The sequence below is a fragment of the Bufo gargarizans genome, chromosome 1 (genome assembly GCF_014858855.1).
Source record: "Bufo gargarizans isolate SCDJY-AF-19 chromosome 1, ASM1485885v1, whole genome shotgun sequence".
Taxonomy (NCBI): domain Eukaryota; kingdom Metazoa; phylum Chordata; class Amphibia; order Anura; family Bufonidae; genus Bufo; species Bufo gargarizans.
In genome coordinates this window covers 544933318-544954488 of record NC_058080.1, presented here as the reverse complement: position 1 = coordinate 544954488, position 21171 = coordinate 544933318, and the positions used below count along the sequence as shown (strand labels likewise).

Genomic DNA, 21171 nt, shown 5'->3' with positions numbered 1-21171 from the left:
ACTACCGCATAGGCTTCAGGCCTACTAGGCCTGAAGCCTATAGCAGGGATAGGGGGGCAGGGAACTATGTGCGCTCCCGTGCTCCGCTGTAGTTTGTGGGCGTTGGACCCCCTGGCGATGCCAGGCCCGGGGCTACAGACCCAAACGTCCCAATTATAATCCTCCACTGGCTGTTGCCTACGACCTGTTTGAGTCACCACCTGCACTCTAAAAAATATGGAACGCTTCACGAATTTGCGTGTCATGCTTGTGCAGGGGCCATGCTAATCTTCTCTGTATTGTTCCAATTTCAGAATATGTGCTGCCGAAGCGAGTACAGGCAGGTCATTTTTAAACTGCTGACATGCCTGTTTTAACAAATATCTGCATTCCCATGAAATAATGCAGGAGCACCTTTCCTTAAAACTTTGTGTAGTGCTATTCCCCCTGGAAATGTATGAATAAATAAGAAAATAACACACAGTTGGCATTATTTTTCCATACATTTCTAGGGCAGACAAACTCAGAAATGTTATTTTATACAAATCCAAGCATATAGATATAACAGATCTTCCTTTGAAAAGCTGTATGTCTATGAAAGGAAAAGAGATATGAGACTGGTGCTGATTAAAGCCTTTTATTGTGATACCTCAAATTGTATACAACAACGTGAAACAAATCACACAAGTGTTGTACAATATAGCTAGGACAGAACAGCAAAGCTATGACATCTCAAAAAAAAAAAAAGTTTCAGTGTAAAATAGTGAGTGAGATGTCGGCACTAGGCATCACATTGGTGGCAGCATGTCCCATTCATAACAGTGGCCCTGTCTGTAAATCCTCTCAGTACAGAAGGTTTTCAGGGATGAACATCTAGAAGCTCTGCTCAGCAGGCTTCTAACACTTAGTGGTCCAAGTTCACAACATGCACAGTGAATAAAGCTTAGGCCTGTTTAACCCATAATGTTCTGGGGTGTCTGACTTCTGTCACAGGGATAAGAATGTCACAGTTATAACAAGTCATTTCTAATCCTTGCCATCAAGACCAGTAGATTGTGGAGGGGGAAAAAAAAAAAAACTGTCAGAAGCATGATCTCAAAAGGGGTTGTCCAGCATTTTAGACATTTTTTATTTTTATTTTTTACTGTTAACACTAGCCTGCTTTACCTGTTTTTGAAAACATTTAAACTAAAAGTCACACTCACCTGGCCAGTCACTGGCTGCAGCACCGAAGGTGATCCCATTTGGCCAGAAGTTTACAGAAAGGGGACAGGAAGACCCAGAATGGGGTAGTGGGAAACAGGTAAGCATAATTTTTTTCAATATGTACAGCAGGCTGGCATTGACAGGTAAGTCCAATAAGTTAGACAACCCCTTTAAAAAGGGTTATCCGGTTTCATAATGCTTTTAGCTGCCAAGAGTACTCCAAATACTGCATATTTTTTGCCTTATGTACAGTTATTTCATGTCAGCACTTTCTTCCCCCTTTTCTCAACACCACTGCATCCTGGCAGGAAGTTTACCTGCAGAACTTTCTATGGTCATCAGCTTCCTGCAGGGTATCTAACCAATCCCAGCATGTTTCACAGGGCTCGCTCCGCCTAGCTAACATGAAGAGTGGAGATGTAGCTACATGACTACTACAGAGAGACCTGTGTGGCAGGGAAAGCACACCCTGGGAAACTTTACAGTGCTAGTAAAACCAACAGGAAGCTGATAAGAAACAGGAAGTTCTGCATGTTAACATTCTTCCCAGATGAAATGATGCAGAAAAAAAAAAAAAGGGAAGAAAAGTTCTGACATGGAAAACAGGTATATGAGACACAAATATACAGTGTTTGGATTACTCTGGGCAAAAAATTATTATGAAGCCAGAAAACACTTTAAATCACAGTTGCCATTGGCATTACTTAACCCAACAGCGATAGAGTTAAATTCAGAAATGTAACTCAGGCGCATAGGACTCATGACATATTTGCAAAACTGTCAAATACGAAGCAAATGTTAGAGTTTGCAAATACTTTCCAGGCATTTCCCTCCCCCTGCTACTCCGATCCAACAAATAGCCACGCACAGAAGAATGCAAAATACATGCACTTTACAAAGAACTATTCACCTAGTTGTGGAAATATCAAGTGGCCATTCAAATCATTACACAAGTAGCTTGTAGAAATGAGAGGTAGACCATCTCTTCATTATAAACTAACCACAAGGATCTTAGATGGCGGCTATATGGTTGCCCCTTGTAGCTGGCATGAGAACTCTATAAAGAGGGTAGATATTCTAGCAGTTTTACGGAAGGACGCTCAATAGAGACCTAGGAATTGCTGAAACATAGTGAAGTCAATGTCCATCAATATTAGGTCCTAAGTGTCACATCAGGCAGGGCTACAATCTCGTCACTGTTGGCCAAAAAGTGGAACAGCACTGGATGAAGTAAAAGTCACATTAAGTAGTATTCAACTTCGTCACTGGCACTAGGACATGTAGAACAGAGCACCTGATCAAGTACAAGCCCCCTAGAATCACTGTGCATCCAGGGAAAGGCATGGCAAGCCTGCCATCAAGGTATAGGGACAGTTTTAGTACTGAAACACAAAAATTTAATGAATCCTAATTTCCAAACAGCTTATACATATATATATATAAAAAAAATAATATATAAACACACACACACACACACACATACAGAAAAATTAAGTAGCTACAAGAATCATAAAAAAAATAAAAATTGGGAGGGAGGAAACCTTACTATAAACACAAAACGCTTAAATATTATCCATAGATATTATATACAAAAAAACTGGTTAGATGGAAAATGTTTTTTGTTTGTTTTTTTATTTTATACATATATTTTTTTTTTCAAGTTTTATGCAAACTGCTGTAAAACAAAGACAAATCAGGACCAGTAACCAGACTGTCCTATAGATTTATATATAACCGTTGCCACAACCGGGAGCCACTAAAAACTGGTGGGTGCTTTGTTCATGAGGCAAGAACAGGCTACTGATGGTGGCGGTTTATTAGATTTTTCTTTAAATTATGCTTTAATATAAATTTAGAGGCCAATAAGAAATCACTTTGAACCGTGCATTGCTTATTTGTGCACGTGTTCAATGGATCCTTAGCAAAGTGCATAGCAAAATATATAGGGATAGAGTACATAATGTGTCAACCCTTGGAATTTGGATTACACAGGTCAGCACGCTCGCTCATATTCACATGTGAAGGTAAAGGTGCGACAGATTTCACAGATACCGCTCCTATTGGCTTTCTGCCGCACCATGAGCTCTGCATGTTAACTTACTGTAAGCAAATGATATAAATTCAGCTAAAAGATTAGATTATAGTAGAACGTGTTCCTCTAAACTTTAGTGCAGGCACCTGGAGAACCCCTTTCAGTACTAGCAGAGGTTTGATAGATCATTAAGATGGTAGATTAGCAACCACGTGAAGATCTGATACACACAGAGCTAAAAATGACTGTATGTAAAGAATGCACTGAAAAAATAAAGAGGTTCTCTACCTATGTATGGTAGAAGTAATCTACCTTATAGAAATGTAATACAAGCAAGAGCTGATAAATCGACGAAAAGCATAAAGTGCAGTTCAGCCTAGTTCTAGATAATGCATTAAGCAGCAGCACTGAGAGAGTTAGCATTACATAGACTTATACAGAATAGGGCAGGGGATAGTATCATTTGATTCAAAGTGCTCACAGTAGTGGTAGTGTTGTATAGAAAAATAAAATAGTCCTGCAAAAGCCAAATCTGGTTGTAAACCCACCCGGCCCTCTCAAGGCTGGTGAATACCTTAACACCTTTCCAAATAGTTTATGTGCAGAGGATAAAATATTACATTTCACTTTTCGGAAGGGTGAAAAAACAAATCAGCTATAGTAATGCAAAGCCCACATTCACCAGAAAAGCGCAGAGCAAGTACATTTAGAGCAGATGTCTGGGCCTCAGCTCACTGAGGTCTGTAGAAGGGGCAAAAAATATAATAAAATAAAAAATGTGCGGGTACTTTGATTGTTATGTTAAGAAAAGCGGGCCCCACCGGGACACATGCCACACACAGAGAAATGGTGGAGGTTAGGCTCAGTCCGCTCACAATTTCCTTCGCGCTGTGCAATGTAACATGTGAGGTCAGTAACATTTACTTCAGTTTCATTCGTTAAAAATAAGATACAAGAAACTTTGGGAGAGATTTAACCAGCAAACCACCCACACCCCAAGGCTTAAATTACCTATGCTACACAAAATGGGGAATATACTATACAAACAAGAAGGGCCTTTTCACCAGAAAGATTCCCTACATTGTGAATGTGCAAAAAAGCGGGAGCACGCCTAACATGTCAAAATGCCCTCTTTATCCAGTGCATTAAAGAAATGGTATATGGGACCAGCCATAACACAGTTCTGATGTCTGCGGCACCAGTTATACAATAACTGGCTCTGCAGACCACCTTGCTCCCACACGAGGTCCGACCACGCCAACTATTTTTTTTTCTTTCTTTCTTTGCACAGGGTTTCTGAAATGTGAATTAGTCTGGAGCAAATAATCTTTAGGGCAGGAATTATTATTCGGAGTTGGTTTTCTCTTTTGCCACGAGATCCATTCCCCATCCTTAGAGTTTCCTAAATATGTGCAAACCAAAAGGAACATTACTGGAAGCTGGCACTTCTCTGTACTTTGGAACCCCCCCCCCCCTAACAGCAGCACTGAACACCATCTTGTCATCTGCAGTGTCTTCAGTCCCAGGACATGGTACACCTGACCCTGCAAGTTCCATGGTAGAAGTCTTGTAAGGTTGGGAGTTGTTTTCCTTGTAGATTCTTGTCTGACGCACTCTCGCTCCTTCAGCTTCGGAACTGGGATGCTGAGATGTGTGGAGGGGATAGAAAACAGAGAATATAGGCATGCACAATAACCTAACTGCAAGCCGACACAGGTCCCAAGGACATGTAAATTTACAAGTTGGAGGATGGGGAGGATCTAATCCAGTGTGCGACAGTTAACAGCTGATCACACACAAGAATACTTTTACTGGATGGGAAGAGGGAGAAGGAACCTTCAAAGACATGTGAATATTTAAGTCCAGCCACAACGTGTCCATACGCTACTCTACCAATCCATGAGGTTACTTTTTTCTTTTTCTTTTTTTTTGTAAAGTTCAATATTTTATCGGTTGCTCTAGAACAAAATCCACAGTTCAGTTTTACATTGCCTGTAATATAGCTTTCAAAGCAAGGCAACCTGACCAGCGGACAGGACTCACTCCCAGCCATTGTCTTTTATCATGTGAGCCAGTTCAATGATAAACTTTCCTTCCTTGTACTTCTGACTGCTTTCAAAGGCATGTTCCTGTGGGAAACAGGGAAGTGTCATTAATACAGAAGCCATAAGCAAATGCTTTTGCATTGGACACCTCACAAAAGCAATAGCAGCCCCCCCCCCCCCCCCACATGAAGGCCCATGTTTTACCAGAAAAGCCCCGTAAAAAAAAAAAAACAATAATGAAAAGAATTGAGACGCCTTTAGGTCATCAATAGGTTAGAATCTAGCCGTCTGTAGTGAACATGGAACATACATACAGTACAAGCATTTTATAAGCTACATTAGGCCTAGTTCACACGAACGTTTTTTTTGCGAGTGTACGGGACGTTTTTTTTGTGTTTCGTATACAGAACCATTCATTTCAATGGTTCCGCAAAAAAAAACGGAATGTGTTCCGTATGCCTTCCTTTTCCGTATTTCCGTTCCGTTGAAAGATAGAACATGTCCTATATTTGGCCGCAAATCACGTTCCGTGGCTCCATTAAAGTCAATGGGTCCGCAAAAAAAAAACGGAACACATACGGACATGCATCCGTATGTCTTCCGTATCTGTTCCGTTTTTGCTGAACCATCTATTGAAAATGTTATGCCCAGCCCAATTTTTTCTATGTAATTACTGTATACGGTATATGCCATACGGAAAAACAGAAAAGAAACGGAACAACGGATCCGTGAAAAACAGACCGCAAAAAACTATAAAAGCCATATGTTCGTGTGAACTAGGCCTTAAAGGGGGTTCTGTAACTTTATCTTACTGACGATCGTTGGGGTGCGACAACCGGGATCCCCGCACTCACAGTAGCACTGCAGCCTTCTCAAACAGCTGATTAGCGAGGACCCTGGGTGTCAGAACCCCACCGATAAGATGCTGATGACCTATCCAAAGGATAGCTAATCAGTAATAATTGTAGAACCCCTTTAAGAAAAAGGATAAGTGCACTTTACTTGCAAGGGTTTGTACCTCATACACAAGTCATGGACAAAACAAAGAAAATGTTATATTCTTTAAAAAAAAAAAAAGGAAAGCAAATGGACATCATATATTGTGTCAGCAAAAAGTACCATACTGTTTGTAATGTTCTTACACAGAATCATTCCTCCGTTTTATACTGTCCTATCTGACGCCAGAATAAACTGGCGACGGAGACCCTGAGCAAGCCGCAAAATTGATGTGCTCCAGTGCAAGGCAGGCGCCGTTGTCATTGGGGCTCCTGAGCTTATGCCCAGTATTGAGGACTCCAGCCCTGCAGTTGCTCAGTATGAATTTTAGCAGAACGACTGGTTCATTTCAAGTAAGTGACCCAGCGTTCTAAGGGCAGCATAAAGCTGGTGACAGGTTCTTTTAAGAGTCTGTTTAGTAAGTTTTATAAAGAAATGTCTGAAAATATCTCCCCTAAACCCGAACAATCAGGAGTGGATTAATAACTCACATATTTCCAGCCGAGTGTGGTTTTACAGTTCTCACAGTATATATCAGCCACTGCGTGCAACCCGGTTAAAAGGACCCGCTCTTCTGCTGGGCCACAGCCGACATTTACCCTGTAAGACAAAAAGGAGGCTACTGTCAGTAATGAGATCTCAATAAAAAATATGCAACATTAGAAGTGGCACTGTAGTTACTTCCCCTCATGTTGTGAAGAGCACATAAAGCCCCTTAGAAATAGACTCTTATTAAACCAGATGCAACCATGCCTGGGGTTATAATTGCTTACCTCGTATTTATTCAGATCTTTCTTATTGGCCGCATGGTGCTCCTGTCCCAAAATGGCCGCTGTTGGAGAGTCATGTGACCAGATTCATACATCAGCAGCCTCCACTGCCTAACACTGCGCATGCGCTAGTCTTTACTACCGTAGTGTTAGTGAATGGAGGCTGCTGTCATTTTGGGACAGGAGCACGAAGCTGCCATTAAAGAAGATCGGAATAAACGCACCTTCAATACTGCTACACAACAGCCATAATCATTTCTCACTAGAAATGACTGTTAGCAAATCCATAGGATTAGATTTTAATCAAAGATATTGGTCGCACTTAAAAATAAAATAAAAAAAGTAGAGCAGTGTACAAGGTGCTTACATAAACCATAAAGGGGTTAATACATGCAAGCCGCTTGTATCTGCATAAAGCTTACTCAGATTCCAAACCTGCAAATCTTGGCAGCAGAACCGAATACTACAAGCATTTCAGATACTTTCCTAATCTCACTGTGTGAGTTACATGGAATAACCGGGTAGCAAGTCCTCTAGAATTTCCTGCTTGTAAAGCCCGCAAACACTTTCACGCCAAATGCCATCTACACCAGGTGCAAGACGGGCACGACTGCAAAGCAGACTATTCTCTCTGATGTAATCTATTCATAGCCCACAGCTTGGAAGGCTACTCACAAGATTATAAATAAGGAAACGACCTGAACGGAGAAGAGCTTTGCACTCCGGACCAAAATAGCCTTGGCTGGGCGCAATCCCAGTTCAATTTGTAATGCATGGTGGGAGATGGGTGTGTTAACTAAGTGCAGCTACATGTCTGGATCAATGAATGGGATGATATTCATGGTGAGAGCACACAGATATAGTTAAAACCTTGCATGTTCTCTACAGACAAAAATACATTTTTATTTAAAAAAAACGGACTGACAAAAAGCCAGTCTTGTTGGCTATAGCAACCAATCACGGTGCATCTTTCCTCTTCCCAGAGCAGTTTAAGAGGGTTAAAGCTGATCTCTGATAGGTCGCTAGAACCAAGGCCAGGTTGAGTTTGCCCTGTAAGATAGTATTAATATATGAAGCCCACAGTGTTTATTTGACACAAAATAGAATGTTGTTAGGTTTGCTGGTTTTGTATTTTACATCTCTTAAAGCATGTAAAATGCACACATCTTGAAACTAGCTTTGCTTGGTGAAAAACTAAATGTGTTTGGACAACTTTAAAGTTACCTAAACTTGCTGATTTCAGATGGCGATTATACAGGAACAAGTGGACAGTTCCCTAAAGTGCCCTTTAAACGGACCGAGAATCCTGCAGATAATCGCTAACGAGAATTCATAAAAAACTTGTTAGCGATTATCTGGCGATGTAAATGTACCTCTGATTACCCGATGAACGAGCGAAATGCTAGTGCAATCACAAAAATTATCGTTTGCCGGCTGCTGATCAGGCTGTGCATACACGCTCTGCTTCCGGTGAACGAGTCTGTATGGGGACAAGCGATGGCATTAGCTTACTGTGGAGGTGCTCGCTGTAGGTTAGTACAGCGGTCTCCTCCACCAGCGAGCAGATGATTGCCAGGAAGGAACGTTTCCTCCCCAAGAATGTGCTGTTGTATCAGCCGGTGTAAAGGGACCTTTATATATGTCCTTGAAGGAAAGCAGTATTGGGCTGTTGGATTTGAAAAAGCCTGATTGTTTGCGCCCTGGGGAGGTAAGCCAGAGGTGGCTGGCAGCAGCTGTGTGCCTTCACCCTGGGTTGATCCAAGCCTATGCTTACCAGGCATGTGAATGCTATAGATATAGCAGTCCGGCAAGATGTCGTCAGACAGCAGGAGTCTTTAGAAAGCTGAAATTAGGCATGGTAATACTCACACAGAGTTGAAGAGGTAGGCTCGCCCTTGACTTCCCTGAAATGACTGCAGGAAATAAAATAAAACCACAGGATGATCTTAATTACAGAATTAATGCATATGCACAATCCCACCACTGATCTGTGCAGGACAAACTTAACACAAAATGACATGTCATCAAAAATCGCATTTCTGGATATGGTCTAGTCACCAAAACAAATGGGGTCATTTATTAAACTGGTGTGAAGTAGAACTGGCTTAGTTGCCCATAGCAACCAACCAGATTCCACCTTTCATTTTTGACAGCTCCTTTGGAAAATGAAAGGTGGAGTCTGATTGGTTGCTATGGGCGACTAAGCCAGTTCTACTTCACACCAGTTTGATAAATGACCTCACAAGTCTTTATGACTACATCATAGTTTACACTGTAGCTTGCTCTAATGAGGTAAAGATATTCAGGACAACCCCCAGGTACAGGTCCTAGAGGTGGGAATCACATCATGTAGATTTTCCATAAATATCTAAGGTTACAATTAGGGATGAGAGAACTTCTGTTTTCAAGTTTGGCATACAAGGTTTGGGGTATCTAAGTTGTAGTCAGCGGTAGCAGAATCCATAAAGGAAGTCTTACATAGCCCGAAGCTTCTACGCCGAACTTGGAGACAGAAGTTCTCTCAACACTAGTTACAATACCTCTTTATTATAGAGAGTGGTTACTTTTCCTCCAGTAAGTAAGATCTAATAGCCTGGTCACCATTACAATTAGAAAATAGGCCCAGACAACCAGGTTTAACCCCTTGCCATTCAGTCACTGGTAGAGAAGAAAACCAATGATAAACATATAGCACTGTGAGATCCTATTGGGAGAGACCAGTGCTGGATGCTACTACATGCAAAAGTCAAGAATGGGCTGCTGTACATGGCTTCCTGACAGCTCAGGGCGTGTGAAAGGAGGGTACATCAACCAATTTCTGTAGGTCCACCCCTACATCAGATTTTAGCATGAGGTCCCCTCCATACTATTCTGTCTATGGACCGTACAGGATGCTGTAAAGCATATCTCTTAGGGTACTTTCACACTAGCGTTTTTTCTTTTCCGGCATTGAGTTCCGTCACAGGGACTCAATACCGGAAAAGAACTGATCAGTTTTATCCTAATGCATTCTGAATGGAGAGCAATCTGTTCAGGATGCATCAGTTAAGTCCCTCTTACGTTTTTTGGCTGAAGAAAATACTGCAGCATGCTGCAGTTTTATCTCTGGCCAAAAATCCTGAACACTTGCCTGAATGCCGGATCCGGCATTAATTTCCATCAAAATGTATTAGAGCCGAATCCGGCATTAAAATTGGCGCATTGATGGATTCGATCTTCCGGTCCGCGCGCAGACCTTTAAAAATGTGAAAAAAAGAAATACTGGATCCATTTTTCCAGATGACAACCGGAAAGACGGATCCAGCATTGCAATGCATTTGTCAGACGGATCCGCATCCAGATCCGTTGCATCCGATTTGCCGGATCCTCTAAGAATCCTCTGCCGCGAGTGTGAAAGTAGCCTAAATGCTGTATAACAAAAGCTCAGGCAAGATGGCCGCCTCCATAATCACACTCAGGAAATAAAATCTAAAATCTACAATCAGAAAATAAAAACTAAATTAGAAAATAATTAGACACAATGAGAGCTTACCTTGGATATCAGCTCATCATGATTGGCTAAATGTGCTCTACAGTGAATACAGCTGTAGGTTCTGTGACAATTTGGCAGATAAGCCTGAAAAGTTTTAGACTTTGTCATTTTCACCATGTCTGTCGGCGGCTCCTCACTCAGCTCGGGGCTGGCACTGGAAGAGTTACAACTTTGCTGCACTTTCTGACAAAAGAAACACTGGAAAATGCAAGCAAAAGCCGTTGTTGGTTTGGGGAGTGTGTGGCACTGCCCACACAGATGCCAAAGGAGAAAGTCAACCTGTGGGGGGGGGGGAAGGGAGAAGAAAAAAAAAAACATTGAGAAAGGAGGACGAATATTACCCACAGCAGACATACCTCAAAAAGGACACCCCATGGTAATGCTTCTAAGTGGGCTGTGAGTCAGTATCGGCAAGTTGGTGGGGTCTAGGTGTGGATGGCCTGAACCCTGAAACAGCTATGGAAATGTATTTCTCGGCTTTGCCCAAGTCTGGAGCTCTAAGCCGATCGCTGGCTATAAAGTCGGCCATACACGAGATAACTGTTGGCGGTATGCTCGTTCTGCTCCTAGCTATATCCCTCATACAGTATGTGCGAAGTGAGCGGGAGATGGGGAGATACTTCTGGTGGTTGGCTAGTCTTCCGGGCATGCTCAGTCTTTCATTTCCTTGACAGATGACTCCAAGAATGCATTGAGAGGCCACCATACACATTAGATGGTACCGATACTGCCAAAATTGGTGGGTTTGGCTTTACATGGTTAACTGATACAGCCGAAATTGGCGGGTTTGGCATTCGATGGTTGACTGATACTGCCAAAATTGGTGGGTTTGCCCAGCATATATCTAATGGGTAGAGCTAGCTCAAAGGGGCTGTCCAGGATTTTGAGGCTAGTAACCTACCCTCAGGATAGGCCATCAATATCAGATCAGTGGGGGTCAGACACTCTGCGCCCCCATTTGAAATCCACAGCTCCAGCAGTGGACAGAGCTGGTAACCGCAGTGCTGTTCGTACACTTCAATGGGACCAGTGCCTCAGTAACCAGCTCCATCCACTACACAACAGACCGAACTATGGAATTTCACCGCCGACTTCTGGTGCTAGATCTACAACTATACAGCCGATTGGCTGGGTGCAGGCTGTTGAACCCCTGGCGTCCCGATATTGATGACTTATCCTGAGGACAGGTTAAGAATTTCAAAATCTTGAACAGTTCCTTTAGGGTAAAGAGTTTCACAATAACTTTTTTTCCTCTAGGGTAAATTAAGTTCTTTCCATCTAAGGCTAGTTTCACACTAGCGTTCGTCGGTCCGCTCGTGAGCTCCGTTTGAAGGAGCTCACGAGCGGACCCGAACGCCTCCAGTCCAGCCCTGATGCAGTCTGAATGGAGCGGATCCGCTCAGACTGCATCAGTCTGGCGGCGTTCAGCCTCCGCTCGCCTCCGCACGGACAGCTGAACGCTGCTTGCAGCGTTCAGCTGTCCGCCTGGCCGTGCGGAGGCGAGCGGATCCGTTCAGACTTACAATGTAAGTCAATGGGAACGGATCCACTTGAAGAGGTCACCATATGGCTCAATCTTCAAGCGGATCCGTCCCCCATTGACTTTACATTGAAAGTCTGAACGGATCCGCTCAGGCATCTTGCGCACTTAGAAAATTTTCTAAGTTATTAATGCAGACGGATCCGTACTGAACGGAGCCTCCGTCTGCATTAATATGATCGGATCCGTTCAGAACGGATCCGATTAGGGCTGCAGCTAACGATTATTTGAATAATCGATTAGTTGCCGATTAATTACTACGATTAATCGATTAATCGGAAAAAACGACAAAATTACAAAACAGAGAGGTTTATATGATCTTACTTGAAAAATTATGTTCAAAGGCCATATTAAAACAAATTGTGGACGACACTATTATGGGGGATCTGTGGACGACACTATTATGGGGGATCTGTGGACGACACTATTATGGGGGGTCTGTGGACGACACTATTATGGGGGATCTGTGGACGACACTATTATGGGGGATCTGTGGACGACACTTATGGGGGATCTGTGGACGACACTTATGGGGGATCTGTGGACGACACTTATGGGGGATCTGTGGACGACACTATTATGGGGGATCTGTGGACGACACTATTATGGGGGATCTGTGGACGACACTATTATGGGGGATCTGTGGACGACACTATTATGGGGGATCTGTGGACGACACTATTATGGGGGATCTGTGGACGACACTATTATGGGGGATCTGTGGACGACACTATTATGGGGGATCTGTGGACGACACTATTATGGGGGATCTGTGGACGACACTATTATGGGGGATCTGTGGACGACACTATTATGGGGGATCTGTGGACGACACTATTATGGGGGATCTGTGGACGACACTATTATGGGGGATCTGTGGACGACACTATTATGGGGGATCTGTGGACGACACTATTATGGGGGATCTGTGGACGACACTATTATGGGGGATCTGTGGACGACACTATTATGGGGGATCTGTGGACGACACTATTATGGGGGATCTGTGGACGACACTATTATGGGGGATCTGTGGACGACACTATTATGGGGGATCTGTGGACGACACTATTATGGGGGATCTGTGGACGACACTATTATGGGGGATCTGTGGACGACACTATTATGGGGGATCTGTGGACGACACTATTATGGGGGATCTGTGGACGACACTATTATGGGGGATCTGTGGACGACACTATTATGGGGGATCTGTGGACGACACTATTATGGGGGATCTGTGGACGACACTATTATGGGGGATCTGTGGACGACACTATTATGGGGGATCTGTGGACGACACTATTATGGGGGATCTGTGGACGACACTATTATGGGGGATCTGTGGACGACACTATTATGGGGGATCTGTGGACGACACTATTATGGGGGATCTGTGGACGACACTATTATGGGGGATCTGTGGACGACACTATTATGGGGGATCTGTGGACGACACTATTATGGGGATCTGTGCGACCTTATGGGGATCTGTGGACGACACTATTATGGGGGATCTGTGGACGACACTATTATGGGGGATCTGTGGACGACACTATTATGGGGGATCTGTGGACGACACTATTATGGGGGATCTGTGGACGACACTATTATGGGGGATCTGTGGACGACACTATTATGGGGGATCTGTGGACGACACTATTATGGGGGATCTGTGGACGACACTATTATGGGGGATCTGTGGACGACACTATTATGGGGGATCTGTGGACGACACTATTATGGGGGATCTGTGGACGACACTATTATGGGGGATCTGTGGACGACACTATTATGGGGGATCTGTGGACGACACTATTATGGGGGATCTGTGGACGACACTATTATGGGGGATCTGTGGACGACACTATTATGGGGGATCTGTGGACGACACTATTATGGGGGATCTGTGGACGACACTATTATGGGGGATCTGTGGACGACACTATTATGGGGGATCTGTGGACGACACTATTATGGGGGATCTGTGGACGACACTATTATGGGGGATCTGTGGACGACACTATTATGGGGGATCTGTGGACGACACTATTATGGGGGATCTGTGGACGACACTATTATGGGGGATCTGTGGACGACACTATTATGGGGGATCTGTGGACGACACTATTATGGGGGATCTGTGGACGACACTATTATGGGGGATCTGTGGACGACACTATTATGGGGGATCTGTGGACGACACTATTATGGGGGATCTGTGGACGACACTATTATGGGGGATCTGTGGACGACACTATTATGGGGGATCTGTGGACGACACTATTATGGGGGATCTGTGGACGACACTATTATGGGGGATCTGTGGACGACACTATTATGGGGGATCTGTGGACGACACTATTATGGGGGATCTGTGGACGACACTATTATGGGGGATCTGTGGACGACACTATTATGGGGGATCTGTGGACGACACTATTATGGGGGATCTGTGGACGACACTATTATGGGGGATCTGTGGACGACACTATTATGGGGGATCTGTGGACGACACTATTATGGGGGATCTGTGGACGACACTATTATGGGGGATCTGTGGACGACAATTATGGGGATCTGTGGACGACACTATTATGGGGGATCTGTGGACGACACTATTATGGGGGATCTGTGGACGACACTATTATGGGGGATCTGTGGACGACACTTATTGGGGGATCTGTGGACGACACTATTATGGGGGATCTGTGGACGACACTATTATGGGGGATCTGTGGACGACACTATTATGGGGGATCTGTGGACGACACTATTATGGGGGATCTGTGGACGACACTATTATGGGGGATCTGTGGACGACACTATTATGGGGGATCTGTGGACGACACTATTATGGGGGATCTGTGGACGACACTATTATGGGGGATCTGTGGACGACACTATTATGGGGGATCTGTGGACGATCTGTTGGACCTATTATGGGGGATCTGTGGACGACACTATTATGGGGGATCTGTGGACGACACTATTATGGGGGATCTGTGGACGACACTATTTGGGGGATCTGTGGACGACACTATTATGGGGGATCTGTGGACGACACTATGGGATCTGGGCGACACTTATTATGGGGGATCTGTGGACGACACTATTATGGGGATCTGTGGACGGACACTATTATGGGGGATCTGTGGACGACACTATATGGGGGATCTGTGGACGACACTATTATGGGGGATCTGTGGACGACACTATTATGGGGGATCTGTGGACGACACTATTATGGGGGATCTGTGGACGACACTATTATGGGGGATCTGTGGACGACACTATTATGGGGGATCTGTGGACGACACTATTATGGGGGATCTGTGGACGACACTATTATGGGGGATCTGTGGACGGACACTATTATGGGGGATCTGTGGACGACACTATTATGGGGATCTGTGGACGACACTATTATGGGGGATCTGTGGACGACACTATTATGGGGGATCTGTGGACGACACTATTATGGGGGATCTGTGGACGACACTATTATGGGGGATCTGTGGACGACACTATTATGGGGGATCTGTGGACGACACTATTATGGGGGATCTGTGGACGACACTATTATGGGGGATCTGTGGACGACACTATTATGGGGATCTGTGGACGACACTATTATGGGGGATCTGTGGACGACACTATTATGGGGGATCTGTGGACGACACTATTATGGGGGATCTGTGGACGACACTATTATGGGGGATCTGTGGACGACACTATTATGGTGGATCTGTGGACGACACTATTATGGGGATCTGTGGACGGCCGTAGTTATGGAGAGGGGGTCTGTGGACGGCGTAGTTATGGAGAGGGGGATCTGTGGGTGGCGCCGTTATGGAGCGCGAGTAAGGGATATGTGCACTGTTATGGGCATAACAGTGCACAGATCCCTTTCCTCATAACAGTGCACAGACCCCCCTCCTCCATAGCAGTGCCATAGACAGATCCTCCCCATAGCAGTGCTATACACAGACCCCCCCTTCCCATAGCAGTGCCATAGACAGATCCCCCCTCCCCCTTACAGCCCCGGCCCCGATGCTTGCATCTTTATTTTACCTTTTTACAATGACGCTCCCGCTCCTGTAACAGCCAGGAAGAGCGGACGGCGGCGTAACGTCACTCAATCACGTGACGCGCCTGCTCCGCCCACTTCATGAATGAAGGAGGCGGAGCAGGCGTGTCACGTGAGTGAGTGACGTTACGCCGCCGTCCGCTCTGCCTGGCTGTTACAGGAGCGGGAGCGTCATTGTAAAAAGGTAAAATAAAGATGCAGCGACCGCCCGCCCGCCCGAATAGCAACGAATCGGCGATTATTCGATAACTGGATTCGTCGACAACGAATCCAGTTATCGAATATAATCGATTACATCGATTAATCGTTGCAGCCCTAGATCCGATCAAGCGCTAGTGTGAAAGTAGCCTAAAACAGTGATGCAAAGAGATCTGAATTCCTAATAAGGCAGGGGCCCCAAATGGTTAATGTCATACTGTGTGACAACCGTATGTACACAGTGTACAGGGCACTCTTCTGAAACGCGGCTAGCAAGCTGAAACCTAAACAAACAACTTGCAAGCGCAGCAAACCAAATCCGTGTGTGGTATCTAAGAATAGCAAGGTAAATATAGCATACGTATTACTGCCGATGCAGAGCGCAGCTCTGGAGGACGGGGAGGGGGCATATATTGTCTGCTCCTGCTGAACTTCAATTACTGGAGGCAGAGAGCCTTTAATAAAGACATTGGAATGACCCTGGCCAGCGAAGCTCAGTGAATGCTCACATTATACTTCCTAACGAGCCCCAATCAGTGCAGAATTCTGGAAATCTTCTAGTAATCGCATTAAAAGTGGAAACCCAGGATTGAAACATGCAGTGCAAGCGGCTGATCTGTACTCTGAAGAATGACACTGAATCAAGCCCCTCGCAGGGTTACTGTTATCTAGAAAGCGCCAACATATTCCACATCGCTGTACACAATTTACGTCAGCGGGCAGGCTGTAACCTGATGGGAGCAACTCCCAGAGGCCGAGCCAGGGAGTTCCTGCTGCCACTGCTAACCTTTGAACACCGTCTATAGTAAATCTATCTAAATCTACATAAAAAGTAAGTAACCAGAGCCTGTAAGGAATGCTGGGAAATGTCAGCTTTGAAGCCTGCAGAATTACGAATGCAGCTCCGGGTTCTTGCAACTCAAGATTGGTAAAGAAATATACACAGAAACTTACTGAACTTTTATGTTAAGGTGCGCCATCATAAAATAACCTATTAAATTACATTTTTAAGATTTTTGGTGAGTTTTTCATTTATCCAAGCCCCCTAATAGGCTGACGCTTCCCGTTCGTTGCGATTCATTACAGTGACAGGTAACATCTATATTGTGTACTGGTAACATCGGATCCACCTTTGACAATCAGAACAGCTCTCATTGTGACCAACCTCACATTACAGGGGCACAGCTGGCATCTATACTGTAAAGTAATGCAGTGGCATAGCCTACGCCTACCCGACAAGGGGGGTATTAAAATGAATATTTCCAACACAGACGCCGGCCCCAGGGACCTGCACTAATGTAAATATCATGCTGCTCGGCCCGGAGAAGTGAATAGAGAGCCGCGTACATGGGCAGCCACCCCTCCATTCATTCCTGGCTGTGGTGGGTGACTCACCCGGCAGATCTGGGGGCCCCCCATTCTCCATATACATACAGGTCCCAGAGGAAGGACTTCTATCTGTCAGTGAGATTTCCTGCACTGAAGTCATAGTGCTGCCTCATTCTAAGGTATTATTGATGATATACATCCCTCGGATGTGCCAAAATGATCCACTGTCCTATGCTGTGACTATGGAGGGGCCCTATACAGACAGGTTCACCCATATGCCCCCTCCCCTTCTTGCGGGCCCCAGAGCAGCTGTAAGGGCTGTCTATAGCATGCACAAAAGATATGCAAAAATTGGATAGGCGAAAGCTTGAGCAGCTGCTATAGAGGTCTGCTGTGACCGTCAATAAATACACCGCCACAGAAGACAGGCGAGGGAAATACTGCGCTCAGGAAAACCCAAATACACCCCTCTAATTGGACGCGCACACCATGAAGTCTCTAGTAGTACGCACAAAGCACTTTCCTACATTCATCTCCCCCCAATGAATACAAGCTAACGTCTAGGAGATGGATCTGGGATCCATCAGATCACAGCCCCCCCATTTACAGCTGACCAGACCAGGTGACGCCCCCTGTGCATGCACAGAAAACACGTATACCCATCAGGCTGGTGATGTATCGGACCAGAGCGTGGTGACGCAAGCATGATTTGGTTATAGCCTTTCCTTCAAACAAAGAAGAGAGGCACATGGCTGAGAGCAGTCCCTTTAACCCTTAAGAGCCAGCGAGCGGAGGACGCAGCCGAGGTCTCCAGATCTGGTCGACGCTGGGGCAGGCACAAAGCCGCTTCCTGATTACAGTCACGCAGGAAAATCATTTCTGGCCCAAAGTCCAAGGGGATCTTTGTTTTGCTGAGGTGGAGAACGGGCGCAATGTTCATGGGATCGGGAGGGGGGGGGGGGGGGGTTTATAACCCCATAGTACCGTCCAGTTGACACCCACACTGCCCCAATACACCCACATAAAGAGAACAAGTCCTGGGAGCAGGAAGAGGAAGCGGGGCACACCAGACATGTCGCAGCCTTTGTTACAGAGATACTATCTTCTGGTTTATGGGGCGACATTAACACTTTGCACACCAGGAAACCCATAGATCATACAAGAAAACAAACACACAAAAACAACAAAAGAAAAGAAATAGAATGCAAGTGTCACGACATACTGCAGATCTGTGGTCAGGCCAGGAGATACCTTATAATTAGTGACACCAAGGGGTGACAATTATCCCCTAGTTACCAGGTGCTTTGTGATCTGCATTGTTAACCCGTGAGTTACCACAACAGAGACAGGCTGCAGCAGACACATGATAAATACATGTGACATGTGGAGTGATCATGTGACATGGCTCTAGTTGTCCCTGTCTGTGGGGGGCGCTCACACTGCTGGAGGGGTTAGCTGCCCTCTGCTCCCTGGCACACATGATTCGGCAGTGTGCCCACCATGGAGTCACTGGCCCTGGGGTAGTCACGATGCCCCTCACTGGCAGCAGACACAATGGACCCCCTCTTTCCCACATTTTACCCTCTGCTTCCCCCTCCTTACTCGTTGCTGCTTGTCCCCGCTTCTCTTTCACCTTCACCAGTTTCTACGTCGTTCATTCTCCGGGCGGCCTTCACAACCCGCCGCCGCCGCCACCTCCTCCCGCCGCTTTTGTTTTGTTTCTGACTGGAAACCGATCAACGGCGGTTTAGAGAGATGGGGGTTGGAGTCTACGTAAAAACAGTGTCGTGAACAGCCAATCAGAGGAGGGATACTTTTTACCGTCACCAAGTCAGGAACCAAGCATTCAGAAGCGCAGGACAGTGAAACAGAGCTAGCCAATCAAACCCAGACTCCTTGCGCGTCACAGCCAATGAGCGCCCAGACCTTCTGAGCATTGACCAATGGCGAGCGGAGGCTGCTGCGAGACAAAGGATGTTTTGGTTGCAGTTGGGGGAGGTGACTAGCTGGTGGGGGCGTGGCATGCGATGACTGCCGCTTTACAGACCTATTCCTGGGATTGGTTGTCAACTATGACAACTTCTCTTCTTATCCAATTAGCGGTGGGGGCGGAGTCCGGCACTGTTGTTTGGGTTCTTAACAACAGGCGCGGGCCCGGGCAGCACGCGGCGATGGGGAGGAGCTACGGGGACGCGCTAAGGTTATAAACAACAGGAGAGTGACGAAAGCGCGGCTGCTGCGGTAACCTTAACCCGTTACTGGCAGGGCAGCCATTATTTCCTGAGCTCATCAACGGCAGCTATGTCTGGGTTACGTGGCAACTGAAAGTCGCTTGCGATGTGCATGAAAATCGCGGTCGCAATGCGAATTCTGTTTAACCATGTAAAAGAAGTCTCCATAAAGCCAGACATGGCTGGAAATGCTGAGACACAATGCGGGAGATTCATGAAGGAAGAGAGTACAGTAGTTGCCCATAGCAACCGATGAGTGCAGCTTTCAGATGATAGAATCGTATTGGTTGCTATGGGCAACAACTCCACTTCTGCTTTAATACTCTGGTTTTCAGAATTGCCCTCCACTGACTTCAGAAGGGTAACAAGAGCGCAGGCTTCAGCATGCTTCCTTTTATTGGCCACATTGACGTTTTGTCACATGTATACCTCTATATTACCAAGTTTTCACCAGAATTTTATGCAGAAAATCTGCAGCAGGAATGTAGGTGGGAAAAAAAGCACTTTGAAAAAATTCCTTAAAGGGATTGTTCACGCTTGGAGGCCTTTTGGGTAGACCCCCGCAACATGGCTGGACCTGCGGAGGGAATCATAACTGTTCCCCGCTGCTTTGCTTCTCCGCCACCACTGCTGCGCCCCAGTCTATGTTGACACGGGTCATGTGGCCACTGCAGTCAATGACTGGCTGCAGTGGTGATGTGTCTGTCCTCTGTGTTCCATGTCACATGACACATGAGGGTCACCTCAGCACTGCAACCAGTCCTTGGCTGCAGCGGCCATGACCGGATGATGACACGTGGAGACTGGAGAGCTGCGGCAGGGAAGTGAAGAAACCGGAACCCAGGGGTGGGGATCAGGTATGTATGATTTCCTCCACAGGTGCGGCCATGTTGGGGGTTGTGCTCGAAAGGTCCCCAGGGGGTGAACAACCCCTTTAATGAAATCCACACACATAACTTTATATGCAGTGTGGATTTCTACTTTAGATTATACGCTTTGCAATACGTAAGGTAAAAAAAATGCAGCTCTCACCTGTTACATCTGCTGGGAGCTCGGTTATCAGCCTGGACACTGCTGTTGCTTAGAAATGGAAAAAATCAGTGAAAAGTCCAGCTCTTAACAACAGTCGGTACTTTATTTGCAGTGCGGTAAAAACTTCCAACTCTCAAATGCAAGAAACAGTCTACGCTTTTCGGACCCTCATGTTTCGGTCCTTAATCATA

General features: G+C 45.6%; 1 protein-coding gene and 1 non-coding gene across 2 annotated transcripts; both read right to left on the bottom strand.

Annotated features, from left to right (window-relative positions):
* Positions 1-210: 210 nt before the first annotated feature.
* Positions 211-317, bottom strand: LOC122925264. The gene has a single exon (XR_006387579.1). It is a non-coding gene; the product is annotated as a U6 spliceosomal RNA (small nuclear RNA).
* A 285-nt stretch (positions 318-602) lies between these two features.
* YPEL1 (yippee like 1) lies at positions 603-19491 on the bottom strand. The gene is made up of 5 exons (XM_044275555.1): positions 19320-19491; positions 10561-10839; positions 8898-8941; positions 6750-6858; positions 603-5346 (listed from the first exon to the last, which is right to left on the bottom strand). Exons 2-5 carry the CDS (start codon positions 10675-10677, stop codon positions 5257-5259), a joined length of 360 nt encoding a protein of 119 aa, XP_044131490.1. The 5' UTR covers positions 10678-10839; positions 19320-19491; the 3' UTR covers positions 603-5256.
* Between the last annotated feature and the right edge of the window lie 1680 nt (positions 19492-21171).

What these genes read in the sequence shown, in the direction of transcription:
- YPEL1 (XM_044275555.1), bottom strand. Translation starts at nt 10,677, where the DNA reads ATGGTGAAAATGACAAAGTCTAAAACTTTTCAGGCTTATCTGCCAAAT. An exon ending in ATGATGAGCTGATATCCAAG is followed by an intron (nt 8,942 to 10,560) that starts GTAAGCTCTCAT and finishes TATTTCCTGCAG; the next exon opens with TCATTTCAGGGAAGTCAAGG. An exon ending in CCACACTCGGCTGGAAATAT is followed by an intron (nt 5,347 to 6,749) that starts GTGAGTTATTAA and finishes TGTTTCCCACAG; the next exon opens with GAACATGCCTTTGAAAGCAG.